The sequence below is a fragment of the Osmerus eperlanus genome, chromosome 14, assembly GCF_963692335.1.
Source record: "Osmerus eperlanus chromosome 14, fOsmEpe2.1, whole genome shotgun sequence".
NCBI lineage: Eukaryota > Metazoa > Chordata > Actinopteri > Osmeriformes > Osmeridae > Osmerus > Osmerus eperlanus.
The window spans coordinates 3,405,791-3,429,265 of NC_085031.1; the positions used below are offsets into that span (position 1 = coordinate 3,405,791).

Consider the following 23,475-nt stretch of genomic DNA (forward strand, 5'->3'; position numbering starts at 1 on the left):
ACTATAGTTATGTTTGATCAGGGGGAAGTGTGTGTGTGTGTGTGTGTGTGTGTTGGGGGGGCGATCCATTCCTGAGAGGGAAGCTTGAGAACACATCATTTAAGGAACAAGCTTTATTCATCAAATTGTCATTTTTCACCAAACGTGTGTGTCTGTGTGTGTGTGTTTCTGGAAGAGGGGTGATTATGGGAAGGGGGTGGGGGGTTGTATGGAGTGGGGGTTAAAACCTTACTTACTCTCTACATTCAGAATGTCAACAGAGCAGAAACTGATTTGCGTTTGTCCCCTGGGCCCCTTGCTGGGGCCCCTTATAGCTCTCATACAGAGGTATGCATATTTCATAAGGCTTAAAATGGAATAGCATCCTGTCTGTTTTATTAGGATTTTAATCCCTCTGTGTGCTCTTTCCCTGCTCCCCCCATCAGTTATACACACACATGCACACATACACACACATAAAGACTTTCCAGACATTTTCCCCTGGCTTTCCAACACCCCCAAGCTCTCCATCTTTGGAAATGGCATTCTGCATGAGATGACACCCTAACAATGGGTCTGTTTGATTAATGTCACAAGGCATGGGGGTAAGTGTTGCATGTGCTCTCATCAATCGCCTCTAAACTAAAAACAAACCCACCCCTAAGAAACACATCACGTATCATCGGCCTGCCCCAGCGTTGATGTGCGACAGTATCCCTGGAGGAATCATTAATCCAGCGTGCAATGTTTTTCTTATTTGTCATTACTAAACAAATAGTGTGGGATGCGAGGGTCTCACCTTGTAACGGGGCGTACGCTTGTTTTCTCTGAACTAATGGCTTACTTCAAAGGAGGGAAGCTGTTGTCAAGTTGGCAAGGCGTCTTCTTTTTTATATATCAACACAAAAGATGAAAGCTACTCCATGAATTCAAATTTAATTTGTTCAGTCATCCATTAAAACACTTTCTCCCTCTCCCCTGCCCAAGACTTCGCCGCCCTCTCTCTCTCTCTCTCTCTCTCTCTCTTTCTCTCCCCCTCTACCCGTTTCTCCCCTCTCTCTCTCTCTGTCCTTCTCTCTCTCTCTCTCTCTCTCTGTCCTTCTCTCTCTCTCTCTCTCTGTCCTTCTCTCTCTCTCTCTTTCTCTCTCTCTCTCTGTCTCACGCACACCCTCTCTATGTTGTAGGGTGAAGCTGGAAAGGGTGTGTAGCAAATTGGAACTCCGACGTAGAATGACAATGAGAGACAGAGATGGGGGAAAAAAACATATCGAGGCCACAGCGAACTTAAGCAATCAAATTAAAAAGTTATTACGTTTGAAATGAGGGACATTGCTCTCTGCTGTCAGTGCCTGCAGCTGGAAGCCCTCCAAGTCTAGAGAGAGAGAGAGAGAGAGAGAGAGAGAGAGAGAGAGAGAGAGAGAGAGAGAGAGAGAGAGAGAGAGAGATATGGTGGGATAGAGGGAGATAAGGGAGGGATAGAGGTGGTGAGAGAGAAAAAGAGAGATGAGTGAGAGAAAGAGAGAAGAAGGGGGAGAGAGGAAGATGGAGAGAGAGAGAGAGAGAGAGAGAGAGAGAGAGAGAGAGAGAGAGAGAGAGAGAGAGAGAGAGAGAGACAGAGAGAGAGAGAGACAGAGAGAGAGAGAGAGAGAGAGAGAGAGAGAGATCAAGGAAAGGAGAGAGAGAGGGAGATAAGGGAGGGATAGAGGTGGTGGGAGAGAAAAAGAGAGATGGAGTGAGAGAAAGAGAGAGGAAGGGGGAGAGAGGAAGATGGAGAGAGAGAGAGACAGAGAGAGAGAGAGAGAGAGAGAGAGAGAGAGAGCAAGAGAGAGAGAGAGAGAGAGAGAGAGAGAGAGAGAGAGAGAGAGAGAGAGAGAGAGAGGGTGTGAGATACTTTCAGACAGATGTAGAGAGAGAAAACAAAAAGGGGGAGGGAGAGAGATCAAGGAGAGGAGAGAGAGAGGGGAGGGGTGGGGTGGAAAGAAGGAGAAATGGTTATGATAGTGCTGGGTCCTTGTGTGCCTAAGCTGAGGGCCTCGGACGGTGGGCTCAGAGTTTCGGTATGTGTGTGTTTGGTGTACGTGTGCGCGTGCGTGTGTGCGCGTGCCAGCAAAGTGTGATGTGGATAATTGTACTAAAACAATCCCGCGCGTGGAAGGTCCACACCAGCTGGCGGCGGCGGTAAAAACAATCCAGTCGACGTCAGCAGCAGCACGCTCGCATTGTGAGCTTCAAGTTGCGAGGCAGAGAGCGAACCACAGTTAATTAAGCTTTTGCTGCAGTTTGCACAAATAATAAGCAATAGGAAGCCAGCTAATTAACCTTTCCAAAAACAGCTTCCTTCCAGAGCTGTAAGTGATATTTAGACCCCCGTCTGCGATGCTTTAGACAATTAACATTGTCTCTCCAAGCTTGACTAATAACAACGCCGTATGATAGTGGTTGGCTATGATATATGATATTGCCAGTCGATGTACATACACACATTTCTTACGTGTGTATCTATTTGTGTGTCCCAGAGGATGTACTTTGTATATGTATTGTATGTGTGTGTGTGTGTATGTGTGTATATGTGTGTGGTCTGGGGATGTACATGTACGTGTGTGTCTGTGTGTTTGCCTGGGGATGTGCATGTACGTGTCTATGTATGTGTGTGTGTCTGGAGATTCACGTGTGTGTATGTATGTGTGCCTAGGGATGTATGTACAGTATGTGTGTTTATGTTTGAGGTGACTCGTCAGTAGTTTCCTGGAAAACTGTAAGTGCTAACTGAAAACCTTGTCAACATGTAAACATTTCACGGCTGCTTGATCAGCATCTTGATTAGAGCAACCATTCATAACGAGGTGATTAAAAACCATTTTTTTGTGCTCCAATCTTTTTTTTCTTCCATGACAATAGAAAATGGTATCACTGTAATCCTTGCTGATTTGGACTTAGCTCACAGCCATGATCGCAAGCAGAGTGATCCCTTTGTGGAATACATTGAAGTTGCATATTTGAGCCGGAGAAGATATACATCAATCAGCCAGGGGGTAGGGAGGGGAGGTGCCGGGCATGGGAGGATGGGGGTGTGTGTGTGTGGGGGGGGGGGGGGGGGCGAGTGACAAGAGGGAAACATGGGATCCTGGGAGAGGTGACAGGAATGGTGGGTGATGGAAGAGGCAGAGATAAAAAATAAATAAAAAAAAGTGCAGGGGAGCTGAGGGGAGAGGGACAGGGTAGGAACGACTAAGTAAGAGGCCAGGAGGAGATGAGGAGGAAATGTTGGGACTTCAAATGCTTTAACAGTGAAAGCTGTGAGACGGCTCTTTCATCTCACAGCAAAAGAAGATCAGCAATCAGCCTCGGCATTTGATCAAGTGTCAAAAATGATGTAAGAGGACTGCAGCTGGATTGCCATTGGAAGTCGTCATCATTCATTTGGGACAGGTCTGATTTTGGCTGCCTTACTCATTCTAGTCATTTAGCAGACACTGTTATCCAGAGCGACTTACAGTAAGTGCCTTGCTCAAGGACACAACATAAATTGTCACGGCCGGAATTGAACCGGCAACCTATTGATTAATAGCCCGATTCCCTAACCACCCAGCCATCTGACCCCCAGTTGATCGAGTGTTGTCTTTGTGGTTCCTTCCTTTAGTGAACTTCACAATCCGACCCAACCCCAGACACCAAAAGAAGGAAAGTTTTAAGACCTTTCCAACTTTTCTCACGGTGAAACTGATTTATCTAGTGAACTCTTTGCTCTCCGCTACTGCAGTTGGGGTGCAGGAACAGATTTGTAGGAGGGGAGCGAGGCAGAGCAGCAGCGAATAGAGAGAGAGAGAGAGAGAGAGAGAGAAGAGAGGAAGAGAGAGAGAGAGGAAGAGAGAGAGGGAGGGAGGGAGGGAGGGACAAGGAGTTGTGAGAAGTTATCTATTTTGTTTTCCATCAAGTAGTTCCTGTTCTGAATAACAATAAGTTACTTTTCTACATTCTTTGTCCTGCTGATCCAACACCTTCTGGCAAGGACCATGGGCTCCTCCTCTCTGGTAGTTACTACACACAGACACACACACACACACACACACACAAACTAAGAAACACACAGACACACATAATACAAACAAAAACACAACTTTTCCATTTGTTCCTTGCGCCCCTCCCCCAGTTATTGGGTGTACATTTAGACATTTACATTTAGTCATTTAGCAGACGCTCTTATCCAGAGCGACTTACAGTAAGTACAGGGACATTCCCCCCGAGGCAAGTAGGGTGAAGTGCCTTGCCCAAGGACACAACGTCATTTGGCACGGCTGGGAATCGAACTGGCAACCTTCAGATTACTAGCCCGACTCCCTCACCGCTCAGCCATCTGACTCCCAGGTGTACAGGTTGGGTTTTGCTTTTAGGCCCGGGGCTAAGAGGTCGCTCGCCGTAGCCTAAACTCCCATTACCAGGAGCGGAGCCATGTCAAGCCGGGGTGAAGGCGATAAGCAACAGCCAGAGCAGGAGTCTGCCAGCATAGCCTCACAATGTTGTAGGACAAGAGGCTAATATTCTAGCTTTACACCACCATATTACAGCCTTGCAGGCAAGCTTTGCAGCACATTTGCTGTAAAACTGCTTGTCAGGCTAGCTTTACATTGCAATACCAAACCATGCCAGTTTAGCGTTACAATGCTCGTAGACAGCCTGACAAAAATACCTCCACATTGCTTTTCAACAGCCTGTCAGACTAGCTTCACATCGCTGCTCAACAGCCTGTCAGACTAGCTTCACACCAGTAGCCGGTTGAACACAAAACAGAACACATCCAGGACTAGCACTGTGAGCTGCATAGAATCCGTGATGAGATAGAGAGAAGGGAGAGGAGGAAGAAGGAAGAGAGACAGAGAGAGAATAGAGAAAGAACGAAAGAACGAAAGAACGAAAGAACGAAAGAACGAAAGAACGAAAGAAAGAAAGTAAGAAAGTAAGAAAGAAAAAAAGTAGGAGAAGCAAGAGGTAGTAATGGTCTCGTGTGTTTTGGACCAGTTCATTTGAGCCGTATCCATCCAGAGCTCCTCTGAAGTGGTCTCGTGTTGACTCCTGCTCTGACCCGGGGCCGACCTCTGGATGCCACAATGTTTCAGAAGCCCCCTCTCTTTGGCCCCCTTCAGGGTAAACCTGATCCGGAACACATGCATGTGTTCCACATTCAAAACGGATTCCAATACTTTCCAAGAACTGGGACAGAGTGAGAAAGGGTCTGACCACACACATTAGTGTGCGGTGTTAAGGAAAAATTCTAGTGGCACTGTGTAAATTTGAATAGTCAAGAGATGGCGGTTACAATAAATTTATTTTGCTTGTACAAATCATGAATTAACAAAGTACTTTGTGATCAGTCATAACGAAGGAGGTGCTAGCCACAGGTCGTTCGCCAGAGTGATGCAGAACAACCCTAAAACCCTGCCTTATATAAACTTTAGATCAAATGATTCCTCTGAACTCTGTTGATTGGTCAGCACTGCTCAGTGACAGTTTGACTTCATATCAAGTTCCCACAGTTCTTTAATGTGGCCTCTCTCCCCAAACCAGTAGATAGTAAAACCACAGGAGTTCACCAGTCAAATGGTCAACTGTCCTTTGTGTGGGAAACTTCAAACAAGTATTTGATTAACCCCACCCAATGCAACAGGAAGGGTCAGAGCAGCTTGATAAGTTAACAATACAATTGAATCCACATTGTCTCCAGACCAGCTGTCTCTTCCCCCCAGGTGTCATAAACTGCAAATGGCATCTCTACCAAATGGAGTTGACTCTTCTTAATCAACTTTAGACTTCCGTTAAAACACATTCCTCATATATGAAACACACACATTATAACTGTATTCCAAAATTTCCACGACAGTGGATACACAGAGGAGCACACACACACACACACACACCCACACACACACACACACACACACAAAGCTGAGTGTCGTCCTCTTCACTCTGACAGCTTCAATGAAGCAGCCTTTTATAAGATTAATAGGATATAAACTTTTACTGCTGCTGCCACTGCCCTCTATAAGCTGTGAAAAATCACACTAAATGGAAGGGCAGAAAAGAAATGACTCAGATTCTTTGGTAGGCAGCAATACAAATGTTTTGTTGGAGGGTTTCCAGCTTTAGTTACTTTGAGCTACTCCAAACTCGAAACGGAATTTCTATGAAACATTCGAAATGTCTCCTCAACAGTCCCTGTAACGCTATACAGAACATTTTGTCATTGTGTCATTTTGTACAGTAAACTATAGTTTATGGAAAGAGGCAATGGTTCGTTGAGGTGTGAAGCCTTCACCATGTGGTATGATACAGTTGTCTCTCTGCTCAGACAGGGGGATATGGACATGAAGCTCTACCATATGTTCTTGTCTGAAACCCATCCACCACCCACATCCCCCCCCACCCTACCCCCCCCCCCCAACCCCTTCACACACACACACACACACACAACACACGAACACACATGAAAATGTGAGAGGAAGCCAAGGCGACAGACCTTGTTTTATAGAACTCCTTAATGAGCCAAGACACAGACAGAACATTCTCTCCTCTATGATTCCTCCCAAACGTTTCTCGTTACCCTCTCTTCGCTCTCCCCGACTGAACCAACTGTTCTGTCCGTTCCAACCTCCAGCTCTTCCGTTTGACGCTCCTTCCATTTGTTTTTCCCCGCTCCCTTGTTCGCGTTCAATTCGACAGTTCGTCTGGAGTTCACAATTGAGATAGTAATCGTCGTATCTGAATGTCTGTGGTACCCATTGTGCTGGGAGAGGCTGAGTTCGACAGTAACATCCTTCACCATCTTTATCTGGTCATCTCCCCATATTGCATGGCTCTCACTCCATTCCTATCTCTCTCCCCTACCTCTCTTTTTTTCCCTCACCTATTATTCCTTTTGCTCAGCTTCCCTTGCTGTGCTATTCACAGTATCTTGAATTCATATCCCTCGCTCTATCTCTCCTACTTTCGCTCTCTCTCTCTCTTTCTAAACTTCTGTCTTCTTTCCTGACCTCTCCGACGCGCCATGTCACGTCTCTCACCTTTTCCTCCTCATTTCGTCCCCTGCCCTCTCGAAACCTCTGCGCCTTCTTCCTGTCCTCTTGTTCGAATGATCCTTCCTCTCCTTCCTTCCCCTCCTTCCCTTTTCCATCGTCCTCCACCCCTCCCCTGCCCTCTCCAGCCGCCCGCCACCTACTCGTCTAACCTCCCTTCCCCTCTCCTCTCTCCCCTTTTCCCCCGCCAGGAGTGGGTGACAGCCACAGACCTGCTCATCTCTCTGGACAGGCTCAACACGTTCGGAGACGAGTTCTTCAAGGACATCAAGGTGCTACAATCCTACTCCTACGCCATCTCCGATTTCTCCGTGGGCGGCAGGTAACAGACACCTGACACACCAGCCCTCCTCTGGGCCCCTGTCAGCATTGATACTACTTTGAAAAATGCTTCACTAAACCTCAGAGAGTGACCTTGGGTCCACTTCAAAGGCTTTGTGTTAACGTGTCAACCTCCCAAAAGAACATCCTGATCCTGTTTGCCATTTCTTACGAGTTATTTATTTCATCTTTGGTTTGTTCAGAAAGACGGAACTTCAAAAAGCTCATATTAAAACAACGACCAGTTTCATCGCTAATCCAAGATACATGACCAACACAGTTTGTTCACATCCCTTTCCTGTTTACATACTAAACAGCCAAAGTGAACAAACTCGGCCCAATGTCCTTGACAGCAGATCAGACAACCATCAAAAACATCCTGTGGTGCTAAATTCAATTTAGGAACAGATCATACCCAAATACTCCCACTCTGACCCTCCTTCATTCCATCCATCCATCTTTTCATCTCTCCCACACTCCTCATTCTTTCTCCACCTCCTCTCTGTAGATTCTTCACGCCCTATTCACACCAGACGTGTCTGCAGCGTCCCAGACGTTCAGAAGCGTCCCAGACGTTCAGAAGGCGTCCCAGACGTTCAGAAGGCGTCCCAGACGTTCAGAAGCGTCCCAGACGCGGGCCTCCGCGCAGTTACGCGAGAGATAGGTAGTTTTTCTATTTTTGACGGACGTCGCGTTCCAACCGAAAGGTTAAATACAAAATAAAAGTCTGAAAATCGGGGGCCTGTTCCAAGAAGCGAGTTTGCCAAATAAACAGGAAATTTGCCTATAACTGACATGCCTGCAGTGGCAGTCCTAGCACATTTGGCGCCCCGGGCAAGGGGCAAGGTTTACACCCACCCCCCCTAGAAGTTGAGCAACACTAGTTGTATGACACCACAAATCCACAAATAGCCTACACAAATGTGTATCTCGCAAACTCGCCAAAAAAGCTGCCTCGCAGCTTATCTTCTGAAATGCTGTGAAGATAACTAAACCTTGTCGACGTAACGCGCCGCAGACACGTCCGGTGTGAATAGGGTGTCATTCATGCTGTCCCATGCATGTCGCTCCCACTTCCCTCCATTCCAGCGTCTATCCATCTTTCATCTCTATCCCTCCATCCCCCTTCAGTCTTTCTCTGTTCTGCTTGGGCTTATTTCTCATGGTTATGAGACTTATCAAGGTGCCCCGCTATACAACGGCTTGGCATTTGAGATGTAGCCTAGCCCCCCTTAACACAAAACAGAACCTGACACCTGTCATGACCACTCATCGTCACGCCAGCGTGCAAAAGATGACACAACGATGTCACAGCACTTGGGGCAGAGCGCAACTTGACAGCATGTTTGGGTGGCGTTAGCCCAGCAGGGTGCGAATTAAGGGGGGCGTCTGACCCCCCTAATTAAGACTTGGACCCCCCAACAAGAGGTCAAAACAACAGGTTGGGGGGGGTCGATACACGGCCTGGAGAAGAAGTTGACCTCCCCGATTGTCATTGTATAATTCACACTCTGCCCTGCAGTATGTACTCTAATGGAAGACTGCAGGTTTAGCTAGCTTGCACCGTTCAGCAGGTTAGCCTTACGCTAGCCTTAAAGTATTAGTAGGCTGCATTAACGTAGGCTTTATTCAACCTCTACAGTATTGGTTTGCGAAAATACTGTAGGCCTATGCTAATAGAAAAAGTAAGTATTAGATGGCAATTGGTAATGTGGCCCTACAGATCTTCTTTATAATGAATGATATCATGTTGGCTAGCACATTCTAAATTAAAGGATGATAGTATGTTTGACTTGCTCATTCTAAACCAATGGATGTTAGCATGTTTGGCTTGCACAAGCCTCACCTTACCCAGACAGATAATACCTCTGGATTCACCAGGGTAGAGCAAGTGTAAATCTTGGCACCGGGCCAAATAATTCTAGGCTTCAGGTCATATAACACAATCCTTAAAGTGTCAACCATGTTGTCGGGTCATGTTGAGAATAGCAGTACCACAACCAGCCCTGGTCCTGGAGAGATAAAAATGGTATTGGTTTAGGCCCCACCTACAACTAGCCTGTCTTCATCTAGCTACTCACAACAAACTAGGTTACATGGGCTCTATCAAACATGCAGACACACACAATGCAAGCACACTCACATATGCATTCACATTCCACTCAGCATAGCTCTCTAGGTATCTGGTCTAGTTCTAGAACCTTGTGTCTTTTATCTATGAACAGCCTTTTTTCAGCCTCATGTTGTTATGTTCAAACCTACAATATCCCTATAGTCTATTAGCAGACATCTGGGGAGTGTTTGTGTGCATGGTTGAGGTTGAGGTTATGTCCCTCCACGGGCAGGTGTTTTTGGTTGATCTATGTGTGAACGTGTGTGAGTTTGCCTAAGCGTCTGTGTGTGTTTGTATTTTGAACGTGATTATATATGTGTGAGAGTTTCTATCAGTTGTTGAGACAACTGAAATAACCGAGTGGGGGCCGCGAGCAGAGCAGAGCGTCTGGATGCAGGAGAATCAGAAGATTCTGACAGAGTATGTCTCAGCGACGGGTCCCTCTCTCCCACTACACACAAACAAACAGAGTAAACATCCATTGGCCAATCAGACAGCAGATCTGCATAGGAAAAACAAGGCATCTGAACTAGGAGAGGCGGGAGGAGGGGGAAGTGGTTGTGGAGAAGGAGGGCAAGGAGGAGGAATTTGCTGCAAACACTTAAATCCAATCATTGTAGATTTTTTCACTCTCCCCTGCTGGCATACATATCTGTCTTTATGGGACACACACCCATGTGCATACACACACACACACAAATACCCACACACATAGTTGGTGTGGTTGTTTACGCTATAGGCCACCTTGTGCAAATGCGAGTTTAGGGGCGCAGGGGGAGTTGACTTATTCAGTGACTGAAGAGGATAGAACTGTCTGGCCTTCCAGCCTGTCGTTCTGCCACTGCAAGATAATAGAAAGTGACAAGTCCTCACAGTGAAAATACCTTCTCATTTTCCCTTGTCTCTACCCCCGCTCTGTTCATTTTCCTGTGTGTGATTGTGTATGTGTGTGTCTGTGTGTTTCTGGTGTGTGTGTGTGTATGATTATGAGGGTGCATGTGTTCCTACAGTGCATACCTGCTAGGTGTCTGTCTGTGTGTGTGTGTTTGTCTGTGTGTGTGTGTGTTTGTCTGTGTGTGTGTGTGTGTGTGTCTGTGTGTGTGTGTGTGTGTCTGTCTGTGTGTGTCTGTCTGTGTGTGTGTGTGTGTCTGTCTGTGTGTGTGTGTGTGTGTCTGTGTGTGTCTGTGTGTGTGTGTCTGTCTGTGTGTGTGTGTGTGTGTCTGTGTGTGTGTGTGTCTGTGTGTGTGTGTGTCTGTCTGTGTGTGTGTGTGTGTGTGTCTGTGTGTGTTTGTCTGTGTGTGTGTGTCTGTGTGTGTGTGTGTGTGTGTCTGTGTGTGTGTGTCTGTCTGTGTGTGTGTGTCTGTCTGTGTGTGTGTGTCTGTGTGTGTGTGTCTGTCTGTGTGTGTGTCTGTGTGTGTGTCTGTCTGTGTGTGTGTGTGTGTGTCTGTGTGGGTGTGTGTGTGTGTGTGTCTGTTTGTGTTCTGGTATTCCTATCTTTGTGGGGACATCGGTCTGTTTACACAGTCACCTCATGGGGACCTCTAACCTTGTGGGGACCAAAAAGCAGGTCCCCATAAGGATTTTAATTTTAAATGATTACAGGAGTGATTCTGAAGGTGCCTATGTGATTTTTAGCTTTGGCTCAAAAGTCATGAAAACCAGTGGGTGTGTGTGTGTGTGGGGTGTCGTGTGTCGCCCCCTTGTAGTTCACTGCTGGTAATGCACCCAACGTTCCACACACAGATATGCAAATTATAAATTTGCCACGCCCACTTTCGGGTCCCCATAAGGCTGTAAAAAAATATGTGTGAGCCATGTGTATTTTGTAATGAGAGAAATTATTATTATTATCAACTCACCAAATTATTAATATTTTATTTTGATTGAAACATGTTTTAATAAAGATTAATTTGGTTAAAAAACTAAACATTTTAGGAGTTAATTAAAATATATATAGTTTGTTTTCCATTTCCTGTCCATTTCCTGTATGTGCCATGTGCTATAGGGCCACCTTGCATTAGGGTCTGAACAGCATGCAATACAATCGTCATGCTTCCTTCAACAACAACTTCCAAGAGTAAGCTTTTAAAAACGTAGAACTAGAATAATTCAAATATCTGTGCACAATTCATTCAGATTTAGTACTCGTGAATTGTCCAACTATCCAGCTAACATTGTTACAAACTCGTTAGCGATGCGGCTAACACAGTTAGCCAGCTAGCGAGATCTTGATAATAAATTAGTTGTCTCTAGTTAGTAGAAGTGACCAACAACGTTATCTTCTTCGGGAACTTATCTGGAGATCCCACATTGTTGACATCGTTAAAGGTAAGCAGTATTACAAACTTTCTGACTACACATGTTTGTACACAGTACATCCTATACTTCTTGCACACTTGCAGCCAGTAACGCTACAGATAGATTCCACTGTAAAAACCAGAACAGAAAAGCATGGTGTAATGTTAATTTATTACCATATATTATATATTATTTATATGAACATTCAGTAGCCACAACAAGAGTTTGTGTTTGACTTTGCACACAACTGAGCTAAGCTGTTTGCGTTCGCACATCTTGAGTAAAACAGGCTTCGTGGGGACATCTCAAACACAATGTTATAGTTCCTTGTGGGGACCAGTTGTCTCTGCGTTGCCCAAAGTCAAACACTGACTAAAGGTGTACTGTGCACACATCTTGAGTTAAACAGGCTTCTTGGGGACATCTCAAACACAATGTTATAGTTCCTTGTGGGGACCAGTTGTCTGTGTGTTGCCCAAAGTCAAACACTGACTAAAGGTGTGCTGTGGGGACGTCGTGAATGTCCAGAATAGAGTGATATTTGACAGTCTTGGCAGGGTTGAGGAACTGCATAGATAGAACTTTATACATTACATAGACTGTATAACATCAGTGTTTACTGTATTATTTTATCCAGGTCATTTAATATGCAAGTAACATGAATACCAATGTCTGTTGTCCTGCTTTCAGCTCATCAATTGTGCTTAGACTCTAGACAAGGAACCTCTGCAGACACACAACGAAACCAGCAATGGCTCAGAGTTTGGCAGTTTTTGTTTACATTTACATCAGCAAAAGGTCTATTGAACATGTTACATTTATATACAACCTTTTAAAAAAGCAGTTGAAAGTTCTGTATGTTACTGTTTTGTTCTGGAGGTCCCATAATGGCGGACTGATGTATTATTATTTTCCATATATATTCTGTATATATATGTGGTCTACTATTTTAAAACTAAAGCAACAAGAGTTTGATTGTTTTCAGGTTAATTTAATATATATAATTAATTTTTATAAATGGATTTTGGCTTACAAAAACAAATGGCAATTAAAGGTTTATTGCATTGTTATTGGAAGTGTCATGTCTTGGTGTTCAATTAGTAGTTAATTGTAGTTTTATTATGATGGTACTAGGGGATTTACGTAGTAGTAAGATTATTAACAGTTGTTGACTGTAGTAATAATGGATGACAAAATGGATAGTGGATAATAGTGTAAATTAAAGGATTTAAAGGTTTGACTTGTGTGGCAAATATGGGTTGGGTTAGTATATAATAATTAACTTATCTTTCAATCCTCGTACTTTGGGATAGCCGTTCAGTACTTAATCAAACCGATATTTTTTTCAAACCAAAGAATATCAGTAGATCATAAAATCAGCTTTTTGTGAAGATAACTACATGCACAGTGCTTAGCATCTGTGTGGTGCTTTGTCACATATTACATCTACACAATACATGAACAACTCAGCTGTTTCAATATCTACATTTTCATTAATATATGTTGGGCTCTTCCCTCCATGGTGTTAGGGATAGGTTGGGGTGTGGAGGGGAGTGCAATGGGGCTGGGTTATTCGGTAAGTGATTTGCTCAAAACAGGTTGTAGAGTGACATAACATTTGATATGATATAATAAAGCATAAAGTTTGTAGCCACAATGATAAAGTAATCCCAGGAACACCCCAGACACAGCCTGACCAAAGTACTGGAGGGGTGGAGACGAACAACACCAGGCATTCTGTCAAATCAAAGAATAAAAATGACCCGCTAAACTCTACTGACTGAACGTCACTGTTATTCCAAGGTTTATGTTTGGGATAGAGCAAATAGTTAATACTGGAGTGCAATTATCCACACATGATCCATCAAATGCCAGTGACTTATTCAGCATATTCATCCAAACTCAAGGCTAAATCCTGAAACATAGACCAGTCTCTCTCCACACCTCTCTTCTGTACATGTCAGTTGCAGTCTTCTACTTAAAATGTGTATTATTTCATTATAGTAATGGGTCCCCACTAATCAAATGACTATTTGTGTGAATTATGCAAATTATATGTAAATTTGGTCCCCATCAGCCATGTTCACTCGTTTTTTTTGAAGTCCCCATAAAGCATGGTCAGAACAGAGATTGTCACCTACTTGAGAAATTCAGAGATTTTAACGCGTGTATAGGCTTACAAGGCTGTGGTTAGTTTACCTGATTTTTCTCATACCTCTAGTACCTTTAGAAAGGGTAGTCCCCACAAGTGATGTTCAATAGAGTGGTCCCCGTCAGACACAAAAACCCGTATGTGTGTGTGTGTGTGTGTCTGTCTGTGTGTGTGTGTGTGTCTGACTGTGTGTGTGTCTGTCTGTGTGTGTGTGTGTGTCTGTGTGTTTGTGTGTGTGTGTGTGCGTGTGTGTGTGTGTCTGTGTGTGTGTGTGTGTGTGTGTGTGCACGCTCCCACGTAGTATATCTCAACAATCTTCACTTCCACCCAGGTGTAAGTGTAACGGCCACGCCAGCGAGTGCGTGCAGGGGACGGAGGGCTCCCTGGTGTGTTCCTGCCAGCACCACACGGCTGGGGTGGACTGCCAGGAGTGCGCTGCCTTCTACCAGGACAGGCCATGGGCCAGGGCCACCGCAGACTCCGCCAACGAATGCAGACGTACGTACGGCCTCTGCCAATGTGCTAATGTTGCCAACTCGTGACAAGACTGACCCCAAAGAAGGAGGAGGATGTGGATGCCAAGGAGTTCTACTGAGGCTGTGTGTGAGTGTGTGTGTGTGTGTGTGTGTGAGAGAGAGAGAGAGAGAGAGAGAGAGAGAGAGAGGGAGAGCTTATGATCAGTGCGTGTGCTGATGCTACACGTGTGAGTGTGCGTGTGTGAGCCTACATGATTCTATTAATTTGTGCGTGATACTGAGTGTGAATCTCAGTGGGTCTCCGGCTTATCTCGCTGTGCACTGGAGAGGAGAAAAGGTTCTCCAGAACCGTGCTGAGGAAAGGAGGGCTTGTAATTAGCTGAAAAATTGAACCGTAAAGAGGACCAGCTCGTTAATAGTTTTTTATGTTGGCTCTTATTAAGCAACAAGCTTATTTTATTTACACCCTCTCTTGCCACAGAACAGATGGCTTTTTAAAGAGACAACTGCACTGTATGGAGCGAACGTGCTCTAAATGAATAACAAAATGTGCTTGGTATTATTCAAAGAAACACCAAATGTCTCGAATAGAAAGGATATTCTAAATGTGCTCTACACAGTCCCACTCCTCTCTTCCGGGGTGTCGGGTAGAGAACTTGTTTTGGCTGCAGTGTGTTGATGCTGACTCTCTCCAGCTGCGGCTCACTCATCTGAGGCTGGGACCATATGCCACAAGCTTGTAGAGACACACGCTTAGAGATAGACAATATATGTTGTTTTTTGTCTTCTTTAGTTGAGAGATTCTGTCTTACAACAACACGCGCGCAGACAAAAGTGCACACATATTACACACATACAAAACGCTCAGACACAAAACACACAAATACATAAACACACATAGATGCACACACAAACCCACAGTCATTTATATTTGTCTGCCTTATAGCCAAAGTGTTGAGAAGCTAATTTTATGTTTAGCCGATTTTTACCTTAAACTGGTGCCAAACAGGATGAGTTTGCTTTTGGGAGAGTGTGTGTGTGTGTGTGCGTGTGTGTGTGTTTGTGTGTGTGTGTGTGTGTGTGAATAACAACCATCATCTATCAAGGTTTATAAAGATATCGACAATACAACAAGTATAAAATCATAACCAAGAAGTTGTCAACAGTATTAATATGTGTAATAACAAATATCTCTAATGTTTGTATAAAATGCAGATCCATACACTTTTAGACATTTTCTAAGACCTTCGTGCAATCAACACAGACAGACAACATTTTTTTAAATGTAAAACATTACCAAACCAAATATACATGGAGATGTTGCAGGTTTCCTATTAAAATCTAATAGACTGACTGTCAAATTTTGATTAAATTAGTAAAAGGTTTGTAACTATTTATTTTTCCTGCAGAGAGGCACACTGCATGGTTTAATTCTGAGATTCTCTCTCCATCTGGGAGAGACAATCGAATGCTTATTTCCAATTCAGCAGAGTTTGATTGGTCGTAAAATGGGTAATTGCACAAAACCACTCCAAGGGTTGTAAGCCATTCCTGTGGAGACTTTGTTGGACGGAACCTTCTGATTGGCCTTTATCGCCTGAATGTTTAGCTCCATTAGAGTGATCTCTGTTTCCCCTGACAACGAGAGAGGTTTCTTAATCCTTTGTGAAACAAAACTAGGAACAAGACTGAATGATGTTCAAATCTAGGAAAAATAATCTTTCCCTGTCTCTCTGACCATCCATCCATACCACAGTTTCTTCTCCTGTGTCTCCTCTCGCTCATCCTCTCCTTTCTCTGTCTGCTGTTGTATCTTACACTCTCTCCCTCCCTCCCTCCCTCCGCCTCTCCACGTCTCCTGCTATTTCCCTCTCCCCCCCACCCCCCCGCTCTCCCGCTCTCAGGGTGCAACTGCAGCGGCAGAGCCGACGCGTGCGTGTTCGACGCGGAGCAGTACCGGAGCACGGGCAGTGGGGGGCGCTGTGTAGGCTGCAGGGACGACACAGACGGCGCCCACTGTGAGCGCTGCAGAGAGCACCACCACCGCAGGACCCCGCAGGAAGCCTGTAGCGCCTGCGACTGCGACCCTCTAGGTAAACCAGGACACCCTCCCGACGCGCTCTCCTCGGCCGCTGTGACAGGCGGTCCCCCCGTCGTTCGTAATCATTATCCTCATCGCCGCCATTGTTACAGTGAAGGCATAATCGTGGTCTCCGTCATACTTATCCTCCTCAACGTCAATATCACCATCATCATCCACTCCATATCACTCCATTACAGTGATCAAAGCTTCTTACCCAGACTCCAGTCTGTCTCCCTCTCCTGCTTACTCACAGTTTGTTGGCCTGTGCTATAGTTCCAAGGCTATCCAGTAATGTTCAATCTAGGACATGGAGAAGGAGAGACTACATGTTTTACAACAAAACTGAGTTGCTCACTGAGTTCATGTATACCAATGACGCCCCTTCTCATCTCCCCTTACTTCTGCTCCTCTTCCTGTCCTCCCGCTTTCTCTCTGCCACCCCTCCACCCTCAACTTGCCTGCCATCTTTATTCTCTCCGCACGGATTGAAAATCCCTTCTTCGCGTCTACCCGCCTGCTCCTCACTTGCGTTCTCCCTGGCTTTCTCTCATCTCTGTACCCCTCGTTCCTCTGCTCCCTCTCTCCCCTCTCTCCTTCCCTCTCTCTCCCTCTCTCCCTGCCTTCTCTCTCTCCCTGATTTCTCTCTCTCCCTGCCTTTTCTCTCTCCCTCCCTCTCTCTCTTGCTCTCTCTCTCTGTCTACCACCCCCAGGTTCGGTGAGTCTTCAGTGTAATGCTGAGGGGAGGTGTGTGTGCAGAGCGGGGGTGATGGGGGAGAGGTGTGATGCCTGTCAGCCTGGTTACCACTCCCTTGGCCCTGGGGGCTGCAGGTGAGACAAGCACACACACAGAAAAAACACACAGGCAAACATACCCTTTGAGGGAGCTAAAAACATACACATTTAAACTGGCAAGACAGAGGAATAAACAAGACATTTAAAGGTGCCAGGGGAATACAAATATCTATCAAGAGAGATAGTGAGCTTTTTCACCGATAAACATAAACCTGGGGACAAATATTTATCTTGGAGAGACTGAGAGGAGTATAATTTGAAAGCTAAATTAATTGTTCGTTTTGTTTCTGGGGCCAAGAGTTTTGGTCCCAGCCGCGTCCTATCCCTCTGCCTTACCCCTAGTTCATGTGTGAGTCCGTGCGTGCGTGTGTGTGTGTGTGTGTGTGTGTGTGATGCTGCACACTGCTTGCTGCCATCATGAGACGTCCACACCAGCTCTCCACAGCTGGTCCACACCAGCTCTCCCTGACCCGAACCCTGCGGCAGGCGGAACGCTTCTCCACCTTCTCTCCTGTAGCTGAGCTGCATGTCAATCACAACCAGGCCTGAACAGTCATTACAACCCACAACCACCACTGCAGCTAACGCTACTGTTAGCACCATCTTTACTGGATAGCACAGTGAGTCATTCTCGGTGCTTGAATGTTCCTCTCCTACAATGATAATCGCGTTAATCTTCTTAAATGTCCACTTTAATACCTCTGTTATACTGCTGGCTCTCCAGCCGTAGAATTACTGTGATAGCGCTATGCTAATACATACTGGAACAACCGCTAAAGATAGCAGTTTGAGCTGTCATTATTATCGTTATCCTCAAAAGAATGAAAAACCCCATTCTTTGCCTTTAAGGAAGATCTCCACCTCTCTCACACACGCTCTCTCTTTCTCTCTCTCTCTCTCTCTCTCTCTTTAAGGTTACCTTTCGTTCTCTTTCGATCCTGACCTCGTCCACCTGTTGAACATATCCTGCTGGCTCTCCTCTCCGACCCAGTGCTGTCTCAGTATAGACGTATGCCTTTGGGTCTTCTTCTTCAGAGTAGAGGCTTCAGGCTTTCAGCTCAAATCAATTTCCAAATCAAAGCATAGAGCTCCCCCGTGACTCCAGGTGTGAAGAATATTCATATCGCAGCATGCTCATCGTTTAGCTGAGTCATTGGCACAGGAGGTAGGGTAAGAGAGTCTGCCCACACGCTCACACTCACACTTACACCAATATGCCAACATGTTCATATGTGCAGGTACACATGCACACACACACACACACAGAGCACATGCAAACACTTGCACTGCACACGTACACAAGCTCATACATACATACATACATACATACACACTCCTGACACAATCCCCCGAGGACACAGCAGGGTAAGTATTATACATATGTATAGAGTATACCACACACAGCTCACATATATACATTTTGAATTGTGCACGCCACCATGTTCCTGAGAAGAAAAACGTACACACTTGCTCATACACGCACGACTCTACAAACAATTAGTTTCCCTCCCCTGCCGCTCCCTCTCCTCCTTTCTCCTTCCCTTTCTTTTCTTTTTTCCTTCCTTTTCTTACGAACTCCCCCTCTTCTTCCTTCCATACTTTGCTCCCTCAGTTCTGACATTGTTGAGCTGAAGTGAGGTGTGAATTAGCCAGACCACTAGAGCAGAACACAGTAAAGCCTGCCTAGGGGATAATTGAATTATTCTTAATAGCAACCTCGTTATATAATTGATTCTGTGTTACAGTTCTGGAGGAAAACAATCAATCAATGGAAGTGATCAAACATGTTTTGATGGAACAACGCTTGTGATTGGCAGATCACTGACCCAACAAGCCAATCACTCACTCTGCATGCGTACACTGCGCTCTCTCGCTCTGCTGGACTGGCTTCTACGTGTGTGTGTGTGTGTGTGTGTGCGTGTGTGTGTTTTGGTGCAGCATGTTTCAGTGTGTTCTGTTTTATTATGTTGATGCAAATGTTAATATTTCAATCGTTTTTCTTGGGCATTTAAGGTTCAAACACAAACAAACTTGTTAAACACTGAGACAGCAGATACAGTATGTCTACAATCAACGAAACATCCTTAGTCAAGAAGTAAAAATAGGCTGTTGGGGGATGACGTCCTCATGACTGGTCACTGCCCTTCCCCAAACCCACCACAAGGTCCCACGATGATGTCATCGCTATTCTGCGGAAGGTCTGACCCCTCCGCCTGACCTTTGACCTTTGACCCCAACAGGCCCTGCGCCTGCGACCCCAGGGGCAGCATTGGCGTGTGCGCGATGGAGGACGGACAGTGCCGCTGCCGGGCGGGAGTGGAAGGACACGCGTGTGACAGGTGCTGTGTCACCCTGACTGCAGACACCCACGGGTTGCCACGGGGAACACTGATGTAGACTGATGTATTCCACAGTAATGGACGCTTTCGTCTGTGTATAATTACATCTGCTGGTCATGTGACCCATGCCATTGGCAACTTTGTACAGTACATAACTGTCTTCCACTTCCATATTAAATACATTAAATAAAGCACTTGCAGTTTCACATAGTCTGGCACAAATGTGTTAAACTATAAATACCATGGGTGTTTGCAGTCATAATTTTAGGCACAAAAATTATAAATTATAAATACGATATGATGATAGTGTGATATTCTGAGAATGACTTTCATGTGCATTATGAGTCATCAGAGCACATATTTGTCTCGTATTACCCCTTTTAACACCTCCGCACACAGCCTAGGGGTGTTGTGTTTGTCGACTTGTGTTTCACACCTCGCTTCTCCTCTAACCTCTCCTACACTATGACGGCTGAAGAGCCCTTTTCAACCCTCGGCCCGGGCTGCTACAAGTCTTGTGTGTGTGTATGTCAACGTGTGTATGAATGTGTCCATGTGTTTGTGAGTGTGTGTGAGTTTCTCTATGTGCGAGACTTGCATGTGTGTGTGTGTGTGTGTGTGTGTGTGTGTGTGTGTGTGTGTGTGTGTGTGTGTGAGTGTGTGAGTGCCATGTCAGTGTGTGTATCTGGAGGTCGCATCAGAGGGAGCTAGCAGGCAGCCGTGGGGGCGTTTGGCCCCAGACAGCAGCACATGTTCAGCTGGCAGAAGTCCTTCTCCTCCCTGTCTTGCTGACCCTGGCTCTGCCCTGGCTACACCCCGTGCAATATGGACAGATTAGTCAAAACAAGCATAGCAGTACAAGGGCTGAGGGGGTTTGGAGGATTTGAGGATAATTATGTGTCTGTGGGTGTGTGTGCGTGCATGTGTGTGTGTGTGTGTGCGCGCGTGTGAACAGGTGCAAGCCAGGCTTCTTTAACCTGCAGCAGGACCTGCCATCGGGCTGTCAGCCATGTTTCTGCTTCGGGCACTCGGTGGCCTGCACCTCGTCCAGCGACCATGTGGCTGTCAACATCACGTCCGACTTTGTCGAAGGTATTTAGCTCTTCGCTGCAGAAGTCGAGCTATTGGGAAACAACGGTCAAGAGCCTTGTGTTGATCGCAATCGTTGCCAGTGTTTCTGGAGTTGTCCTGTGACTACGTTCTGCCGCTGTGTCGCCCTGGTGGTCTCCAGACCAGGACGGATGGTCCGGGGAGTTCTCCCAGGGACAGGAGTACCCTCTGCTCTGGAAGGAGGGGGAGGTCTACCTGCTACCTCTGGCTGAAGACGACCTGGGATACTACAGAGCTCCAGGTAAGGGGGAGGAAAGGGGGAGGGTAAGAAGGGAGAGAGTGAAAGGGGGAGAGAGGGAGATATGGGAGGTTTGTGCATTGTAATGCGCTTCTACTGTCAACTTTAAGGGTGTGTTCCAGTAAAGATTTATGCTATTTCAAGTTTTCAACCATGTCCTTTCTTCCGAGTAAATATGTAACATACATGTCATTGTATGTACACGTGTGTGCATGGGAAAATGTGCGTTTACGCCTGTGTGTGTAAAGACTTGTAGCGATTGTTCCAATAATAGATTGGCACCACCTCTTGGCCCTGAGGTTATACAGAGTTTATAGACGCCGTTTCCTCCCATGTCTTATCTTCCCCATATTAGTAGATATCTCCGGCCCTGCAGGAGAGACTGTGTGGGACTTAAGACTTAGTGCCAGCTTCCATCAGCTACCCAGTAGGAAAGGCCTGCTGGAATTGGATGGCTTAGTCTGCTGGAGAAGCAACAAAGTGAAAATTGGCCTTCCTCCTCTCCTCTCGTCTCCTCTCCTTTCCTGTCATCTCCTCTCGTCTCCTTTCGTATCGTCTCCTCTCCTCTCCTTACTTCCAACTCTGTCTCCTCTCTTTCCTCTCCTCCATGTCCTCTCTGCCTCTTCTCCTCTCCTCCTCCTCCCCCGGCTCAGTACGCCCCCGCCAGCGGCTGGCAGGAACACAGAAAGCAATCCCATTAACTCCACGTCATTCTGGCTCTGTAATGCCCAGCTTGTCTGATCACAGAGAACCCAGTTGCGCCTTATTTTAGCGCATGCGAAACTGCTCCAAGAAACTCACAGAGGAGACTACAAAGCCTGGTCAGGGATAATTTTAGAGTTTCTTTCGATGCCGCTAAGTCGCCACGAATACGTATTAGTCATTTTCTTGTCTATTTATTTATTTACTCATTTATTTACGTGTTGCTTTTTTTGAACCCCGTCCATCACTCTGCCGTCTCCGCGGGCCACCGCACGGCGATTAGCGTCTGGCCAGGCGCCGCCTCCTTATCTCGCCGGTGCAGCGTCTGTTTGTGTTGTTTCTCGGCACAGTGAAATACCCAGATCTATAGCGCCGACCGGCCCTTTTAATGATCTCATTTTCTCCCGGCTTCGTTCATAGCGAGACGTTTTGTACAGTTACTTTAAAGATTAGGCTGCAGAGTTGCGTCGGAGCCTCCGCCCCAGCCCTGGATTTTGACTCCCTCTTCCTCTTTTCTTCTTTTTTTCCGTGCGGGAAAAAGGGGGGACTTTAATTTGTATTTTCTCTGCTGTAATCCTCCCTGTGCGTTTCCCAGCACTCAGAACCGATAATTCTGAGTGACAATGCCCCCGTCGAACGACAGGCGGGAAAAGCTATTTCTCTGATTCTTATTAATCTATTTGTCACCTATTTGAGTGTGTCTGTGACTACGCCTGCCATGTAAGGCCAGCAGGAGCTCTGCTGTTGTCAAAGAGAAACAGGGAGAGGGGATAAAAGAAGGATGGAGAGAGAGAGAGAGAGAGAGAGAGAGAGAGAGAGAGAGAGAGAGAGAGAGAGAGAGAGAGAGAGAGAGAGAGAGAGAGAGAGAGAGAGAGAGAGAGAGAGAGAGAGAGAGAGAGAGAAAGAAAGAAAGAAAGAGAAAGAGAGAGAGAAAGAAAGAGAAAGAGAGAGAGAAAGAAAGAGAAAGAGAGAGAGAAAGAAAGAGAAAGAGAGAGAGAGAAACACAGAACAAATGAAAGAAAGAACGGAAGAAAGAAACAAATAAATAACGAAAAGTAAAAGAAAGAGAGGGTGAGGGGAGAAAGAGAGAGAGAGAGAGAGGGTGTTTCAGTATATTCCACTCAGCCCCAAATATATCAGCCCACACAGAGCTGCCAAGACACAATCCCCTGTTCAACAATGGACAGAACCGTCTCGCTAAGCTTCCTGTTGCATCAGAACTTCACAGCTCTCAAAAGCAGAGGGGGCAGACAAAAAGAAAAAGACCGATTATTACAGAGCTGGAGAGATATAGAACAATGAAACAGGTAGAATAAGAAATAGAGTGTGTGTGTGTGTGTCTGCGTGTGTGCACCTGCATATTATTCGGGCCATGCCCTTCTCTGTGATCTGTGTGACACACTTGTCTCCCAGCTAAAGAACAGATTGTTATCCCAGATTGCCTGGAACTGAGTCCGTGTTCCCACGACGAAATCAGGCCACTTGTTCCACAGAGCACTTGAGAGAAGCTGCCAAGCCCTCTTATGGAAGGTACCCAGCTCATCTCCTAAACACTCCTTAACCCTTCATCACCAACCTTGGCCCCCAGGCTACACTCAGGTGGTTGTATGCCACATTTGTCCAGTCTCCCTAAGTCTCCACAGTCTGCCTCAGTCTCTCACAGTCCCCTTCAGTCTCCTTCAATATCCCCTAGTCTCCTCCCCTCCTCTATTCTCCCCTAGTCTCCTCCAGTCACCCGCAGTCCGCTTCAGTCTTCTCCAGTCTTTCTCAGTCTTCTTTAGTCTTGCCCACCCTCCCGGGGCTTC

General features: G+C 46.0%; 1 protein-coding gene and 1 long non-coding RNA gene across 2 annotated transcripts in view; both read left to right on the plus strand.

Annotated features, from left to right (window-relative positions):
* lamc3 (laminin, gamma 3) overlaps positions 1 to 23,475 on the plus strand; it is a 69,206-nt gene that overhangs the window by 12,703 nt on the left and 33,028 nt on the right. Inside the window, exons 3-9 of the mRNA XM_062477894.1 lie at positions 7,238 to 7,368; positions 14,262 to 14,428; positions 16,311 to 16,499; positions 17,200 to 17,317; positions 19,522 to 19,620; positions 20,576 to 20,712; positions 20,852 to 20,971. Coding sequence (XP_062333878.1) covers positions 7,238 to 7,368; positions 14,262 to 14,428; positions 16,311 to 16,499; positions 17,200 to 17,317; positions 19,522 to 19,620; positions 20,576 to 20,712; positions 20,852 to 20,971 — 961 coding nt within the window. The remainder of the gene's footprint in view (positions 1 to 7,237; positions 7,369 to 14,261; positions 14,429 to 16,310; positions 16,500 to 17,199; positions 17,318 to 19,521; positions 19,621 to 20,575; positions 20,713 to 20,851; positions 20,972 to 23,475) is intronic.
* Positions 11,461 to 12,715, plus strand: LOC134034406 (uncharacterized). Its single transcript, XR_009932230.1, has 3 exons — positions 11,461 to 11,557; positions 11,734 to 11,808; positions 12,469 to 12,715. It is a non-coding gene; the product is annotated as an uncharacterized LOC134034406 (long non-coding RNA).